General features: G+C 38.7%; 1 protein-coding gene across 1 annotated transcript; it reads left to right on the top strand.

Annotated features, from left to right (window-relative positions):
- Positions 1-8,665: 8,665 nt before the first annotated feature.
- Positions 8,666-10,297, top strand: rx3 (retinal homeobox gene 3; the record flags this gene model as incomplete). The annotated part of the gene is made up of 3 exons (XM_080420287.1): positions 8,666-8,942; positions 9,469-9,683; positions 9,794-10,297. The coding sequence occupies 3 exons, from the start codon at positions 8,666-8,668 to the stop codon at positions 10,295-10,297; spliced, it is 996 nt and encodes a 331-aa protein (XP_080276413.1).
- Positions 10,298-18,783: the final 8,486 nt, after the last annotated feature.

The raw sequence follows: 18,783 nt of genomic DNA, 5'->3' as shown, positions 1-18,783 counted from the left end.
TGTTTTATGGCTAATATGTTTCCTCTACTTCTGCAAAGGGACCATGTTTTTTTCTTATTCTATCATAAGTTTCTCCCTTCACGTTTGCATCTCTTTTAGGGTTATCCAGAGAATTTCAGATCTGACATTGTTTTGTGTTCACTTCATACAACTCTCTCATATGATCACGAGATGCAATCATTTTTTTTAAATATAATTCTCAACATTAAAAGTTGTGTTTTTATGACATGGATTATTTAAAGAAATTGAGCTATGCAGTCTCTGTGAAGCAAGTCTTCATAAACCCCCAACTACCCTGTATTCGTTATGACATTCCACTTGCTCCTTCTTGATTAATTGACATTAGAGTTTTGTATGTGTTGTACGAATAAATGATGATGTGTAGATGTTTTATTTTCCTTGTTCGTGGTATATACACGGCTGCTAAAGTTACCATGTCTTTTGAGTCAACTGACTTTAATTATTGGCAAAACTTGTCAAAATGTTTTACATGTCTTACAGACAACTAACCATGTTTGACCACCTCTGTCCTAATAATCATGAAAAACAGTTAATAATTTGGAAATATGTTGTTTTCATCACATAAATGGCACTGTACTGTACATAATCACTGACTGAATTCAGAATGAAGTAATGAAATACAAATGTATTGAGCAAATACTGCAGTATATATCATTTTATGTTCTGAAGGTAGATGCACTCATGCATACAGCGGCTAGACTATAAGGTCTAAAGGAATGTCTTGTTATTAATAAATGGAGGCTTTTCCACAAACCTTTATCTTAATTCAGTCTTGTTTGTATCTAGAAAGCTTGCATCCTTGCACATTAGCGTTTTCATCATCCATCATGATGATGAGAGGGCGCTGGTTCGTGGCTTTATTTTTTGTGTTGAAATCCCCATTGGGGAATCTTAGATCACGTCATATAAGAACTGTGTTCCAAACATAAACACACCACCCCGGCATTTCTATCAGGGGGGTGGCTCTGCATCGTTTATGATATTCATTCATATTTGATACAGCCTGTTTCTGGTGAAAATGGAATTACATCTCCGGTTATTTCTCCTATCTGCGTAGTCTCGCGTAGCTATCTGCGTGAAGTGGGCGGACGCCAACCTGCTTCCGGTCTCCTAAAAAGGCGTCCGCCCACTTCACGCAGATAGTTACGCGAGACTACGCAGATACGAGAAATAAACCGGAGATGGTGTGTCTTGCCAATGTCAGTGGGGAGAGTCTTGTTTTTTTTTGTCGATCTGCTATCTGAAACCAGGCATTTCAAATTACGCTATGGCCAGGGTGGGGGCGGGGTGGCTGGGACATACAGGCTATGGGACATTTGCTAACATTTGTTTAATAAAAAGCATATTAATCCGATTGGTGGCCATTTTCCCCACATTTTCTCCATATGCTTTCAACTACATACAGGACATACATGCTATGGGACATTTGGACTGCTCCACTCCTTGTAATAATCATAATAATAATAATAATAATACCAGCTAACATGCCTGCCTTGTTGACCCTAATTATTTATTGTCTCCGCCAGGCCGAAAGGCATGGCGAGAGAGTATGTTTTACCCCCTGTCCGTCCGTCCGTGTGTCCGTCCGTCTGTGAACAGTTAATCTCCGGCACCGTTGGCTTGATTCATGTTTGTACAGGCCAATTCATGTTTGTACCTATAACTGCACCGATCTGTGTAAAACTTTGTATGCACACTCCCTAGAGGTCAAGGAAAAACCTTTGCCCTGCATTTTCCACATCTGCCTTTTATAGCGCCACCAGGAGGCTGACTTACGTAAAACATTTTTTTTTATATTACTCCTTCCGATTTTATCCAAATTTCACGCAAATCGGTACACATGATCTCCATAGTCATGTGATCAAGACGGATGTGTTTGATTTTTCATATTCCATTCTCATTGGGTAAGATTGACATCTAAAGTTTGCAGTAGTGGCTTGTTTTGAACAAAATTCCGCAAATCATGAACGTACCGTACGATTGCGGTCAAACTTTGCACGCACCTTCACACTATGTTGAGGAACAAATGCCACCCTTTTAACATTGGCCTGTTATAGCGCCACCAGCAGGTTTGATTTAGCAAAACACATTTTTTGCAAAAAATGCCTCAAGCCATGAATGCAGTGTCCGATTGCCGTACAAGGCCTAATAAGAAATTGCACCCTTTTCACTTTGGCCTATTATAGTGCCACCAGGACGCCACAATAACCTACCTGACCTGGCGGAGACCTGTGCTCCGAGGAGCACTTTTTCTAGTATTCATAATCAATTACGTGTTTAAGTGTATTGCTCTTATTTGGTTTGAACTCTGAGCCAGGTTCACACTCTTGATTAAAACTGCTAGTTTTGGTCTTCTGAAATTGATAAATGACTTTAAGATATGACAATAACGAATATGTGTTTTGATAACATTAAACATCCCTCTGTTTGCTCTCCAACCATCTGTTGCATTTTTTTTTTCAACAGATGGTTTTTAACAATAACCTAAAACTCAAAAAAGTTGTGTCTTAATGAACCCTGATCATCAGTGAATCTAGTAGATTCAGTCATTCTGTCAGGGGGAGAGGTGTTTGCTGTAGACTTTCAACTTTTGCCACCTCTCCCTTAAACTTCAAATATTACCTCGAGCTTCTAATTAGTGTGAAAAGCCTGGTGGCGCAAGAGAAAAGGAGAGGCCTCGCAGGTGGAAGGTTGGGGGTTTTAATCTTGGTCCTGGTAAATCTCTATCTTTGCTCTTTTTAAGGCGAGGAGCGTGGAATCAGCCCGCCTCACGCCCTCTTTTAGCTCCGGTAGGAAGGGGAGGAGCATGGGTAATGCCCACCTCCTGTGGGAGGAGCTTAATAAATTTACATACTAAGCAAAGCAATTTTTGTTGTATGTCATTGACATTATTAGTATTATAGCTGACTTATTTGTTATTTTTTTAACCACTGTTTTATGTTTTTTTATTGAGGCACTTTGAAAACTCATGTAAGAATGCAATACTTAACCAACCTCTTTGATTTTAGATTGAGATTGACAATTTATATTAAGGAGTTTCAAACTCTAAACCGTCAGCTTATAAATCCCTGGTATATCTCCTGAGCCACACTGATATGGAAGATGCAACTCTATTTAATGACTATAACATATGACAATAACGGATTTGTATTTTGATGACATTAAACATCCCTCTGTTTGCTCTCAATGAAAGAGTAAATCTGGGTGCAGAGAAAAATGTTCCAACAGATGTTTTTTAACAATAACTGTTGTGTTTTCTTGTTGTGTTCCTTGTTTCTTAGTTATACTTGGTGTTTTACAATACAGTTGTGTTTCTTTACATATTTTAGAAATATATCTTCTTAGTTCTAGTTTTAATTTACACTTGTGTACCTTTTGTTTTGTAGTGATGTCTGAGTGTTTCCTGTTTGCTGCTACCTGTCTTGTCTCACCCTGTCATTTGCAAATGTTGTTCACCTGTGTCTTGTTTAGCCCTAGCCAATCGTGTGTTGATTGTCCATAGATAAGCACCTGTGTCTCCAATGTGTTTCTGTTTGCCCTTCACTGCCAGTCTGTTTGTTGTATAGTTGTCTGTGAGTATCTTAGTGTTTGATCTAGTCTCCTCAATTCGGTGTATGTAGGCTTTCTTCTTGTGCTTTTACAAGTGAAACTTGCAAGTGCCCTCCTAGTCCTTCTCGTGCTCCTTGTGTTCCCTGGTTTTTGTCATAATAAAAAAAAGAAAACCCCTTGTATCTGAACGAGTCTGCCTTGGTCTTTCTGTCCTGCACTCCCTCCTGGCTCGCATAGTGACAGCAGTCTTCATTACTTTTGGAGTCTGTCATTCTCCCCTCTCACATTTTGGCTTGTTTGTCTTTTGGTTTGCATCCAACTCCTTACTTCTAAGACATTTTCATTTCAATGACCCCCATATCTCTGAGAGTGTACAAATGGACCATTAGGGGTTCATTTGGTTCCATTTTGTACACTCTCGGGAGTTACAGAAATGTAAGGGGATATTTAGAACCCCCTCAAGAAACCATGAGGGTCCGCTGGACCCCACTTTGAAAACCACTGCTTTACACACATCCACTACAGATTCTGCAGACTCACTCATAAACAATTAGTTAATTAGCCTTTGTCTTTATATTCATAATCAATTCCGTGTTTAAGTGTATTGCTCTTATTTTGTTTGAACTCTGAGCCAGGTTCACAGTCTTGATTAAAACTGCTAGTTTTGGTCTTCTGAAATTGATAAATGACTTTTAAGATATGACAATAACGAATATGTGTTTTGATAACATTAAACATCCCTCTGTTTGCTCCAACCATCTGTTGCATTTATTTTTTTTCAACAGATGGTTTTTAACAATTACCTCAAAAAAGTTGTGTCATAATGAACCCTGATCATCAGTGAATCTAGTAGATTCAGATTCTGTCAGGGGGAGAGGTGTTTGCTGTAGACTTTCAACTTTTGACCTGCCACCTCTCCCTTAAACTTCAAATATTACCTCGAGTTTCTAATTATTGTGAAAAGCCTGGTGGCGCAAGAGAAAAAGAGAGGCCTTGCAGGTGAGAGGTTGGGGGTTTGAATCTTGGTCCTGGTAAATCTCTATCTTTGCTCTTTTTAAGGCGAGGAGCATGAAATCAGGCCGCCTCCCTCCTCACGCCCTCTTTTAGCTCCGGTAGGAGGGGGAGGAGCATGGGTAAAGCCCACCTCCTGTGGGAGGAGCTCAATAAATTTACATAGTAAGCAAAGCAATTTTTGTTGTATGTCATTGACATTATTAGTATTATAGCTGACTTATTTGTTTTTTTTTTTACCACTGTTTTATGTTTTTTTTATTGAGGCACTTTGAAGTTTTGTATTGATTGTTGTTTTGGTTGTTTGAGATGTTTTGTATTAGTTGTTGGAGTTGTCATTTGTATTAGTTGAGTTTTGAACCCTGAACCTTTGGTTTATAAACCCCTGATTCATCTTTTGAGCCACGCTGGCATAGAAGATGCAATTGGGAATGTAATACTTAACTCACCTTTTACAATTTCGATGGAAAGTGAAAAATGCTTTGTGGGAGCTTTGAACCCAGAACCTTTAACTTATAAACCCCTGATTGATCTTTTGAGCCACACTGGCATAGAAGATGCAATTGGGAATGTAATACTTAAATCACCTTTTACAATTTAGATGGAAAGTGAAAAATGCTCTTAGGGAGCTTTGAACCCGGAATATTCGGATCTTAAACCTCTGATTTATCATTTGAGCCATGCTAGCATGGAAGAAGCAATCGGGAATGTAATAGTTAACTCACCTCTCACAATTTAGATGGAAAGTGAAAAATGCTCTTTGGGAGTTTTGAACCCAGAACCTTTGAATTTTAAACCCCTCATTTATCATTTGAGCAATGCTAGCATGGAAGAAGCAATCGGGAATGTAATAGTTAACTCACCTTTCACAATTTAGATGGAAAGTGAAAAATGCTCTTTGGGAGCTTTGAACCCAGAACCTTTGGTTTATAAACGCCTGATTCATCTTTTGAGCCACGCTGGCACAGAAGATGCAATTGGGAATGTAATTCTTAACTCACCTTTTACAAGTTAGATGGAAAGTGAAAAATGCTCTTTGGGAGCTTTGAACCGGGAATGTTCGGATTTTAAACCCCTGATGTATCATTTGAGCCATGCTAGCATGGACGAAGCAAACAGGAATGTAATAGTTAACACACCTTTCACAATTTAGATGGAAAGTGAAAAATGCTCTTTGGGAGTTTTGAACCCAGAACCTTTGAATTTTAAACCCCTGATTTATCATTTGAGCCTTGCTAACATGGAAAAAGCAATCGGTAATGTAATAGTTAACTCACCTTTCACAATTTAGATGGAAAGTGAAAAATTCTTTTTGGAAGCTTTGAACCCAGAACCTTTGGTTTATAAACCCCTGATCCATATATTGAGCCACACTGACATAGGAGATGCCATTGGGAATGTAATAGTTAACTCAGCTTTCACAATTTAGATGGAAAGTGAAAAATGCTCTTTGGGAGCTTTGAACCCAGAACCTTCAGATTTTAAACCCCTGATTTATCATTTGAGCCATAGCCATGCTATATTCTGTATCTAATCCACTGCAACACAATGGTTCTTACTCAACCTTTTCACTTGCGTGGTCTTCACTGAAAGATTAGATAAAGGTAAAAGCGCCAGGTAAAAGTTGGAATAATGTCCTTGCTGGTTTTCAGATGTACGTTTTAAAAGTTAGACTAAATATCTCAAAAACTACAAAACATTTCAAAGTAAAAAGTTCAAGCATTTGTGTGCACAGTAAGATGAATTATAAAAAGTGTGAATGGAGTTTCTAGGTGAAAGTGTTTTTTGAGGTGCCAAAATTGTTAAAGGAGAATAGTTCTAAATCTATGAAACATTTCAAAGATTTGTTTTCAGGCAAACATGTTCACAGTAAGATGAACATTTTAAAGTTTGAATGGGGTTTCTAGATGTAGGACTTGTAGCCTGCCTCATATAAAATATTGAGGAGTATATTTATTAAAAATATATATATATATATATATATATAAATGAAAAATGCAATAAAATGAAAACAAAATGCAATAAATAAATACATTTATGTATTTAATTGCATTTTGTATTTATTTAATTGCATTTTTATTTATATCATTGTTTTTTATTTATTTAATCGTGGATTTTATTTTATTTTATTGCAGTATTTATTGATTTTTTTTTTACCTATGGACTTGATGAAATAGCTTAAAGTGGCATCATGAAATACATAAACGTTGAAATGAAAAGTCACAATAAAATACATAAAAAACACAGAAATAAATAGAAAACATAATGAAATAAAAAACATTAATAAAAGAAATACTTGCGTTTTTTATTTCATTTTCATTTGTGGTATTTCTTTATACATTTTTTGACCTATGGATTTCCATAATCAATACTTAGTAAACTTGACCTTTCACTCTGTACTCTTTTCCTCAAGACCAAACCTCTTAGGGGTCCCAGACCCCCTGTTGAAGACCGCTGGTGAAGAGGGTGAACAGGAAGGGCGACAGCAGCATTGTAGCCTACTGCTCACGTCTGACAGACAGCCCTGCAGTCTGACGTATTGTGGTCTACCGTCTGCAGATGACGAGTCCACCTGCATCACAGAGACTTTCTCGGTTATAGCCGGTGTGGTTGGATGGTGTTGATCCTGATGGAAAAGTCAAAGAACCATGACTCATGTCATGGTGTTGTTGCCCTGCCCAGATCCCAGATACATACTATACAGTATGCTCTATTTAGCATCGTCCAGCAGTTTGCATGATTACCTCCTGACAGACAGACAGACAGACAGACAGACAGACAGACAGACAGACACAAGACAGACCCTCTTCTAAACAGCTATAGCTTCCTGCAGAACCATGTAGTAAAAATATAATTCAAAGGAAAAACCAACAGAGCACAATACTCTATAATATGTTTGTTTTTTTCTCTCTCTCTCTCTCTCTCTCTCTCTCTCTCTCTCTCTCTCTCTCTCTCTCTCTCTCTCTCTCTCTCTCTCTCTCTCTCTCTCTCTCTGACACAGTGTCTCCTTCTGTATAAGAACAGTTACATCGGGGTTTTTTCACTCTTTTGTGCAGAACAATATTAAATCACAGAAGCAGCATGTGGTGGGCTAGGGATTAATTGATGTTGTCATCATCATTTTAATGTAATGTTAATAATTGCACATAATATTATTATGGTTAGTTTCTTCTGAAGTAATTTACTGGGAGAAAACAATGTATTTTTATATTTTATTATTATTTCTATTTTTATTTTATAGCCTACATACAAATTATTGTAGGCCAACAATAACATTGTTCTGTGGTCTGTGATAAATACAGTCTGACATGTTGTATAGCCTATATTTTATCTCTGTGGAAATGTATCAGTATGACCTTCGCGAGTGGCGAAACATATTACTATGTTATAATATAGACTATTAGCCTACATCAGACCATTAACACTCCCCCCCCCCCCCCATTAATATAGGCCTATAAAAAAACGAAAAATACATGTTTCATTTTATTATTATTTTTTATAAATGGACCTATTCTTTTCTACCTTAATTTGTAGGCCTATTTGGTTTTAAGATGCATTAGATGCAGCACTATGTGCACACTTGACATGGAGATGGGAGAGTTAAGCTGGACTTATATTTGGTCGTACGACGGTGACGGGGAAAGAACTGACGTGTCAACACATAATATACCGTCGACCAACTCCAACAACGCGACGTCCCCTTTTTTACGTATTGGCCTGGGGGCTGTCTGTCGCATGAGGGGGTCTTGAACCAGGGACTAGGCTACTTTATAAAGCCTTTCAGAACAGAAGATGTGTCATCTCCAAGCAAAATGGTCTAGAAGCCTGCGTCATTTTTATTAGCCTATTTTGGATGTACTTTTGCTCAATCTTTATACAGTATATTAGCCGATTTTAGTGAGGCTCATTGGGTTCTGAAAACTTTTCAAAACGTTTTAATTTATTTTTTTCTTCTAATCTACTGAACATTGTTCTTGAGAAACACTTTGCAACTTAGAACATTTGTGAATTTAAATTGTGTACAGTAGCAGCCTATACCATTTCACTTTGCACAATTCAGCAATCATCGCCGACTGAAATGATCATGGCTGAGCGCATGTCATCCTCTGGCTGTTTCGTCCAGAGTTCGGTGGTGGTCAACCTCGACCCCAACAGTCCGGTGATCAACCCCAACCTCAGCAGTCCGGTGGTCAACCTCAACCCCAACAGACTCCACAGCATCGAAGCAATACTGGGATTTAAAGAGGGCGGCATCTTCCACAAAGCAGCTTCCTACACCATGACAGAGACAGGTTTGACAAAAGATGCTGAACGGGATGGGAATATAGACCTAACCCCAGTGAAGAAGGACCATCACTCAAGTATTGACAGTAGGCTACGTTTTGATTGATTGATTGATTTATTGATTGATTGAATAGCCTACTTTATTAACAGTTTGCAGATTGTACAGAGGTAGGCCTATACGGTTTACAATGATTGTTAAAAGGATACCACAAAAAGCCCTAGGGGCATGTTTCCATTGTGGTCCTGTATATTCAATTCATAAAGTAGAAATGATTCAATTATTGTTTTATAACAGCCTTGCAAAAGTTTTGCCTATATCCTCATGGATTCTTTTAAATTGTGTATTGTTTAATGGGACAAAATTGTGACATATTGTTAGTTTAATCGTTCAGGTAAAAAAGACTAACTAGTCTATTTTAATTATTTCAATCATAATAATATTATTACCATATTATTACCATTACTTATACATTACGCAGAAATAATAATAATAATATTACTATATTATTATTACTATTAGGCTACTTATTACATTAAGCAGAAATGATAATAATAATATTACTATATTATTATTACTATTAGGCTACTTATTGTGTGTGTTAGGTGTGTGTTGCGCATCTGAGGGTCCGTTCAGTCCTGACTCGCACGAATGGTCGGATGATGAGAACCTGAAGAAGAAACAGCGCAGGAACAGAACGACTTTCACCACCTTCCAGCTGCACCAACTGGAGAGAGCCTTCGAGAAGTCTCACTATCCTGATGTGTACAGCAGAGAGGAGCTGGCACTGAAGGTCAACCTTCCTGAAGTCCGAGTACAGGTATAGGGCTATGCCTTTACTTTTAACCAGTGGTGGAAAAAGTAGCAATACTGCAATGTAGAAAGTGCAATGTTTGTTTTAAATATTCATTTACATTTATTTTGCTCCAGGTCTGGTTCCAGAACCGACGTGCCAAGTGGCGCCGGCAGGAGAAGCTGGACATCAGCTCTATCAGACTCCCGGACACGCCGCCCAGCTCCCTGCTGAGCCTCGGCCGCTCTCCCAGCAGCAACCCCCTGGAGCCCTGGATGACCGCCAGCCCCATCAACACCTCCACCTCGCTGCAGTCGCTCCCTGGCCTCATCAATGTCTCCCACGGCCTGCCAGGCAGCTACACACCACCACCTCCTCCTACTCCTCCGTCCATGCCCTCCTCTCTGCCAGCATCCTTTCTCAACCCTTCTGCCATGCAGGGACAAAGCCATCATCATCATCTGTCCCATTTAGGCTCTCTGTGCCCCCTTCCTCCTCCACCGCCTCCTCCTCCTCCATACCAGGGCTCAGGCTTCATGGACAAGTTGACCCTAGAGGAGACGGACACTCGGAACTCCAGTATCGCCTCACTGAGGATGAGGGCTAAAGAGCACATCCAGTATATTGTGAAGACTTGGTGATAGACGTTGATACTACAACAAGTATATTTGTATGTGTGGATGTTGACAGTGAGCACAATAATGCACCTGCTGCATGTTGGATGCTGCTCTGAGAGGACCATTCCATTTTGGAAGACCACTCCAAAATCTGGTGTGTTCATATTTTGTTTGTTATTATAAGCAAAATCTTTCCAAAAAAAAAATCTGCTCTCGTGGGTTAAGTCTGAAAGTGTAAAGATTTACCGCAAAGGGGTCCAGATTTATACTGAGTAAAATTTTGTCTATAATCTAAAGTCTAATACAATCTAAATTAGCACTATGGATTTTACTGTGTTTTTGTATTGTTATTATACATTATTGCTCATTCAATATACAGATGTAATTTCAAAGACATCTATTACAGGTAAAGTAATGTGAATGATTTCTGCAACAAGTCATACTGTTTGCAACCTGTTATTTCATGTGTGGCTGCTTTGTTAATTGGTTCTTTGGAACCTGCTAAAGAAACATTCAATTATTATTATTATTATTATTATTCAATCAATTGAAGCACCAAATTCGCCTGTCAAAGAAACGCATGCTGAACCTTACAGGTCATTTAATGAGACTGCTGATTTAAACTTTTAGATCTTAAGAGAATACAATTGGGCTTGGCCATAATACGCTTTTGGCAAAAGGAACGCATCTAAAAGCGCTGGTTTGCGGTAGCCTATTATCATGCGTTTCTGTGAAAATGGAAAAATTAAAAGGAATGATCTATGTTTTATCTGCACCTATTTTGATATTTTATGAAGATCCTATATAGAATACCGAAAATGATGGAGTTAATTATACCAACCCCAAAGACCAAATAAATTAGTAGGCCTACTAACGTCACAGCCTATAATTCGAAAAACACCTCAGGAACTTTAGCCCAGTGGTTCTCAAACCTTTTTCATGTCAGCGACCCCCACACAATGATTTGGCTGCGGACCCCCATATCAAACGTATTTGTTCCAAGGACCTCAAGAAGCAAAGATTTTAGTTCAACAAAAACAAATGATCAAAAATGTGCACAAAATATCAAGATCTTTCAAAAATAGCAGATAGCTCATAGCCAGCACAAAGTGACACGCTATGAGGTTGTATATCTGCTATTTTTGAATAGCCTGCCTAAGTATAAAATATGGTCAAAGTGATAAAAATTATTGTAACGCTTTAAACTTTTGCTGGGAACCCCCGCCCCAAGGACCCTTGGCTTGGGGGTCCCCCGGACCCCACTTTGAGAACCAATGCTTTATCCTACAGACTCATAATAAGATGGCAGGCCATAAATGAACTTATCCAAAGAAGCCCTCCTATTTTATTGAGTCTGTAGATAAATAAAACGAAATATCATATACATTTAATACACTCCCTGACAGAATAGACTGCTTATTTCTCCTTCGGCAGTGGTGTAAAGTAACTAAGTACATGTACTCAAGTACTGTAGCCTACTTAAGTATACTTAGAGGTATTTTTACTTTACTAGAGTATTTCCAATTAATGTTCTATACTTTTACTATCCACTACGTCTCAGAGGCAAATATTATATATATACTACAATTATTTGAAAACTTTAGTAGTTACTTTGTCGATTTTGATCATTATTACAAAACATACATTACCCACTTCAGCCCTATATACATTTCGGCCGGGCCAGCTGCCATTTTCAAAGGATTTTATACATTTTATAAAGTTTAAAACTTGTGAAATGGGATATTCTGCATAATGAGTAGGCTACTTCCTACTGTTGGTACTTTAAGTACATTTTGATACCAATACTTTTGTACTTCTGCTCAAGTACATTTTTAATTCCGGGCTTTTATATTAGAGTATTTCTACATTGCAGCCAGTATTGATACTTTTAATTAAGTAAAAATGTGAGTACTTTTTCCACCACTGCCCTTCGGCACTCGGGAACAGAACAGCCATAGGGAGCCGCAACATAAAGAACATGCATACAGCACCTCTTAGTGGAGAAACCATACAACTACAACTGTTACTGCTGACATGACAATGATGAGCTCTTTACCTTCTTTTCATCATTCATTGGTAAAACTGCATTTATATTGACTGAGTGAAAGTGCGCACCTTTTTATTTATTATCCACCTGCAATGTGGTGTGTGTGTGTGTGTGTGTGTGTGTGTGTGTGTGTGTGTGTGTGTGTGTGTGTGTGTGTGTGTGTGTGTGTGTGTGTGTGTGTGTGTGTGTGTGTGTGTGTGTGTGTGTGTGTGTGTGTGTGTGTGTGTGTGTACCTGCCTGCGTGCCTGATGATCAGGAGGACAAGCATGTGAATCTGCAGCGGATAAAAAACAAACAAACAAAAACGTTTAACTATGAGAGTGAAGACCATTCACACTGAGCACTATAACTAACTATAACAATAAAAAATATATAGTTCTAAAAAAAAGTTGATGTCTAGGGCTATCCTGGTAATTGTAATTAAAGGTAATTGTAATTAAAGTGCAAAATGTAGTGGCTAAAAATGTTTTTAGTGGATGAGGATTTAGAGGAGAGAGCAACAGTTTTGGTGTTTGCCTGCCCTCTAGTGGTACAAAGTGGATTCACATGTGGGTTCAAGTTTAAAATCTGAACATTCTGTTTATCATGGAATGGAATGGAAAGGCATTTCAATTCAACGGTTCATGTAAGTGGAACGTTGATTATCAACAGTATAGGCAATAGGCTATATTGTGTGTCAATGGTTAATGGTGTGAGAATGGTTAGATATCCACAAAGCAGATTACAAATGTCAAATGTATTCAGGCTATTTTTGACATTCATAACATATTGTAATCTGATTGAACAAAGTACTACAGGAAAATACACAGACAGGTAAAATTTAGGCAATAAATATGAGACAATAATGTTAATAGGCCTATAAACCCATGCACTCTGAAGAATACAATACAAAACAAAGTAAACATGATATGACATGACATTGTTAGACATGTGATCAAATAGACACAACAATTATTATTTTATATACTGTATATTAGTCAGTACATGTTTGTAAATAATGGTTTGCTAAGTTCCCAGACTGATGTTGGTACAACAAAGTCCATAGTGATTGTCACTCGACTAGTAGTAAGAGATCTGACACCTGTGTGCAAGAAAATAAAAAGGGAAACATGTAGATTTAATGACCAAATCTCATTATCATCTACTTAGGCAATGCAATAGGTAAAATAAGCTGTTTGCTTTAATGATTAAAACTCTAATGGTATACAGTTCTAAAATTCCTAGTATGATTTATTCTGAAGAAACAAAAATAGAAATAAGTGGTACAGTGATTAACCAAACAGTATACAGCCTAGTGTCCCTATTCTGGGGCAAATATTCAGCAAAAATCTAAAAATCTACATTCTCAAAGCGCATACTGTTGCAATGCGTTATGAGCTTGTAAATCAACTATTTTCGGCAAAGGCATTTGGTGTAGAGAGGCAAAAAGGAGGGGGCCCAGTAGCCTATTAGACCCCTTGGGGACTCCAGTCAACAAATTAGGTTTAAGTGGTTAATTGCCAAGAACCATGACTACATGTAGCCTATTATTAGATTACCTCTGAGATATTAGTCTTTATCCTCTTCTCTCCACCTGCTCCTGAGGACGGTCAGCTCTTCTGCAGTGTTTGGCATCTGTCTTCCAAGGTTTTGAAGGACTGAAGCTCTCAGAAATGCTTGCAGGAATTTTAATGGCCGTTCGTTTCTGTCCAGTACTGTATCACCCCTCTCTAAAGGTGTGAGGTCATCTTGCTGGTTGTTGGCCTGTCTGTCCAGTGGGATTTCAATGCTCTTCGTCCCCATCAAATGACCTGGAAAAGAGGTGTACAAGTTGATATATACAACTGCTAGGGCCAATCTAATGTAAACAGCAGCAAATCATTTACATTACATTCATTCCTATTGTTCATGGAGCAACTTTGGAAAAAAAGTACTATTGATCTATCATCCAGTTATTAAGTCTGTGATTGATGGAGATGAATTATCATCGTGATTATCATACACTGTGTATTATTGTGTTAATTGAAACACTGAGGCCGGAATAGTTGTGTTCAGAATTGTTCTAGACATGTTCAGGTCGCAAAAAAGCCACATTGCATACGATTAAGGTGACATAGTGTGAAGAAAGCTTTCATTTTTTTAAAGTTTTTTTCCAAAAGAATGATCTTTGCTATTCTTAGTAGTCCATAATTCTAATCCTATTCTTGTTTTGTAATAATAATAATAATAATAATTCAATTTAGCTTTATTGATTAGGATACCTTAAGCATATAAGCGGCATACCATGCTTAATTTGAATGAATTAGGCCTACTTGATGATTAGATGGTAAAATATAGCTACTTTCCAACTGCCCAGTGATATCCGTGTGGATACACTTTCCAAAAGACAGCTGCTGTTTCTAAACAGTGAGCCATACAAGTTAATAGGCCTATTGACAGAAGCATAACAATCGGTCTGTAAGTCCATGTGTAGCAAATGCACACATTTTTGCCCATGTTATCAGAGATAATTGCCTTTATTGCAGTCCTTTTGCTGTTGCTAGTTAGTCAACTCAAACTAAGTGTTCCACCATAGTCAACTATTTATAGACTATCATCCTTATGTGAAAAAACTCTCCTATTTGCTGAAGTAGGGTTGTTGGTTCACTGTAAAAGCATTATGTCTTTGATTGGAAGCGGCTAATGATGAAAGTTAAATGCCCCTCCTGAGTTGTAGCTACGTCAGCACTCAGCAGTGTTTTTAAAAATTCCAGCTCCAGAATGAGAAATGAATGGTGACAGCTTGCATTACTGTTGCTCCAGTTGTTATTGTTTTCCCAGGGATTGCAGTAATGTGAGGAGGTGCTGAGTGACGTCATGTCACACTTTTAGGGACAAGTCATCTGAATAATTGCTTCCTTCTCTCCAAGCAGAAAAAACACAAACAATGGTGTTAGAATAGAATAGAGAATAGAAATGTGTGCTGATGCTTATGGCTAGCTGATAATCAATCAATCATTATTTGGGATATCATGATGCGCTTTCTCTTGCTCCATAGGACATAGCATAGGGGATATGTAGGCTATACAACATAACAGAAATTATGCAGAGGTCAAACTAAATAAGGATAACAAAGGAACACTATTGAAAGCAGGTGATGTGAATGCTGTTTGCTTGCAGACAATAGCAGCCAAATGAAGAGAAATGCACGCATGTTGCGTTATACTGTAGCTTCCACCTTCACTATCGGTTCAGTTTATTACAGGATATCTTCTCCATTGGAAAGATAAACTATTTCAATTGAAATGACTAAACTTTATTTTGGTGCCTACGTATATACCTGTGAGAGATTCTCATAATTGAGTGATCCCATTTATTAAAGTATTGACAGATTTGGGGGAAATGGAATAAGTGAGGACAGAGGTGTGCCATGGCAGGTAGGTCGTTTTTTTTTGCTTTTGATAAGGTCATGCGTTTCCCCTAACGTTCTTGTTACCTTACAGTAAGTTATACTCAAACATTTTCATGTCAAGTTATAATGTACTGTATTTGGCTGCGGACCCCTATCTGAAAAGATTTTGTGCCAGGGACCCCCCATACAAGATTTGTGTTGTTTAAATGTTTCCAAATTTTTTGTTATAGTTCAAGCTCACAACAAGTCACATCGCCAAGTGTTGTAGATCAGCTATTTTCAAATAACCACTTTATGTAGGATTATAATGGTTAAACTGACCCAGCACAGATGGGCAGATGACACACACCTTCAACAAAGACTTGCATGACGTTTAGTTTAGTTTATGCAATTGTGTTTCTTTTTATTTAATTTTTTAGCTGTTCAAACCATGGTTCAAACACCAGAGGGCAGTGTCGGCTAAATTTAAGGAGCATTCCATTCTAAGTCTGCCTGAGCAGAAGCTATGTTCAGATAATGCATGCAGTCAAGTCAAGGTGAAAGAAACCCAGGCGTGGAGGCTGTGTTTCATATGTCTATATTCCTAATATGTCATATTTAATGTAAATTATTTAAATATTTAAACATTTAAATACACATAATATATTTAAAATACCCTGTCATAATAATCCTATAATTAAATAATATAATATTCTGTGTTCACCCTGTCATCAAATTGTGACATAAACGTAACTCCACGAGTGGCCTTTACTTCAGGAAGGTGGGAGTCAAGTTTGCAATGCATTCTGGAAATGTGTCATCACTGCTCTGCTTAAAATGCCAATGCCAATAATAACAACAAGCTTGTAACCATCCCCATATATATTGCATTTTACAAGCAACATCCCTATGGCAACAGCATGTAAAACAGACATGTGACATTTATTGTGGAAGAGAATCGAGACTGTCAATCAATGGCGTCTTGTGACTTGGGGTCGGGAGCCTGTGTCCTCTGTATGAATCTGTCACACACACAGTAGAGAGGCATCCTTTTAAACTGACTTGGTTTAATGAATGGATCTGGCTTCTGGCTCATTCTTTAACATGAGACGAGAAAAGGCTACTCTATGGCTGGGTTGGTTTTAACTGTTTGACTATCAAGGAACTGGTGGCAGGCCTGGAAATACAAATAGCCTCTTTGTACTCTCTGAGGTAGATATCATCATCATCATCATCATCACCACCACCACCACCACCACCACCAGTGGCTCCGCCAGGCCGAAAGGCATGGCGAGAGAGTATGTTTTGCCCCCTGTCCGTCCGTCCGTGTGTCCGTCCGTCCGTCCGTCCGTCATTCTGTCTGTGGACAGCTAATCTCTGGCACCGTTGGCTTGCTCGCAGTGAAACTGTGCACACACACTCCCTGGATGCCACAGCAGAACCTCTGCCCCAAATTTTTCACATGGGCCTTTTTTAGCGCCACCAGGAGGCCGATTTGTGCAAAACATATTTTTGACAGTACTCCTACTGATTTTGTCCAAAAATCCCGCAAATCAGTACAAAGTATTTCTATAGTCATTAAACGAAACGGGTCTTTCAGATTTTTGTAGGAGTGCTCCGTTTTGAACAAAATGCCTCAAATCATAAACACAGCATGCAATTTCCTTGAAATTTTGCACGCATATTTCCACTATGCCGAGGAAGGAATGCCACTTGAACATTTTCAAATCAGCCTCATGGTGGCACTATAACAGGCCGATTCGTGTTTTTATCTATAACTGCACCGATCTGTGTAAAACTTTGTAAGCGCACTCCCTAGAGGTCAAGGAAAAACCTTTGCCCTGCATTTTTCACATCTGCCTTTTATAGCGCCACCAGGAGGCCGACTTATATAAAAAAAATAATTTTATATTACTCCTTCCTTTTTATCCAAATTTCACGCAAATCGGTACACATGATCTCTATAGTCATGTGATCAAGACGGATGTGTTTGATTTTTCAGATTCCATCCTGATTGACTAAGATTGAGTTTGCAGTAGTGGCTTGTTTTGAACAAAATGCCGCAAATCATGAACGCAGCGTCCGATTGCGGTCAAACTGCACGCACATTCACACTATGTTGAGGAGCAAATGTCACCCTTTTCACATTGGCCTATTATAGTGCCACCAGGAGGCCACAATAACCTACCTGACCTGGTGGAGACCTGTGCTCCGAGGAGCACTTTTTCTAGTTTCTATTGTTCCCTGCGTTTTTGTGCTAATAAACACTCTACGCTAATTTCACTCTGCCTCCACCTGCGTTTGGGTCCTACACTGTCACCTTACTCATACCGTGACACAATGTTTTGAGTCAAGTTTTCAGGTTCAAGAGTTATAGGCCAAAACATGACGTGGCCTTTAATAGAGCACCAAAGTCTGACATAATTTACACATTCTACCTGGGTCGCGTTTCCCCCCCCCCCCACCCCATTCTGAATTCCCATAGACATGTTTAATATTGCGTCAAATAAGAACTGTGTTCAAAAAATAAACAAATGATCCCTGCGGTTTGACTCTTATGGATACGAAGCATCAACTGACGGTGAGAAAACGCTAATGTCACTTCCGCCGAATTAGTTACATTTTCGGCAGAAACAGACTGTATCAAATAGGAGTGACTATCATAAACGATACAAAGCCAGCCCCTCGACAATATCGCAGAGACAGTTTGTTAATTTTTGGACCACAATTCTTATATGAGACGATTCTAAGATGACCCAATGTTATACTCCATAGACCCAGGGGATGAACGAGTGACATCAGGACTTCTGTGCTCTATACATACTGTAGCGCCTTTAGCTGCATACAGATCCTCTGTGCTATTGACTGTACTTAATGAGCGTTTGCTTTGTCATAACCAGTTAGCCCTAGAGCCTGTTCTGTTCCATTGTGTGTGTGTGTGTGTGTGTGTGTGCGTGCGTGCGTGCGTGCGTGCGTGCGTGCGTGCGTGCGTGTGTGTGTGTGCGCGTGCGTGTGTGCGTGCATCTGAGTGTGTCAATAAGCTTAAACAAATGAGCGTTAATGTGATCAAGGCTCCAAATCACACAAACTTTCACACACCTTCTGTCAGATGTC

The sequence above is a fragment of the Gymnoscopelus braueri genome (assembly GCF_963280865.1).
Source record: "Gymnoscopelus braueri genome assembly, chromosome: 22".
Classification (NCBI taxonomy): domain Eukaryota; kingdom Metazoa; phylum Chordata; class Actinopteri; order Myctophiformes; family Myctophidae; genus Gymnoscopelus; species Gymnoscopelus braueri.
This window is presented reverse-complemented; position numbering and strand designations above follow the sequence as displayed.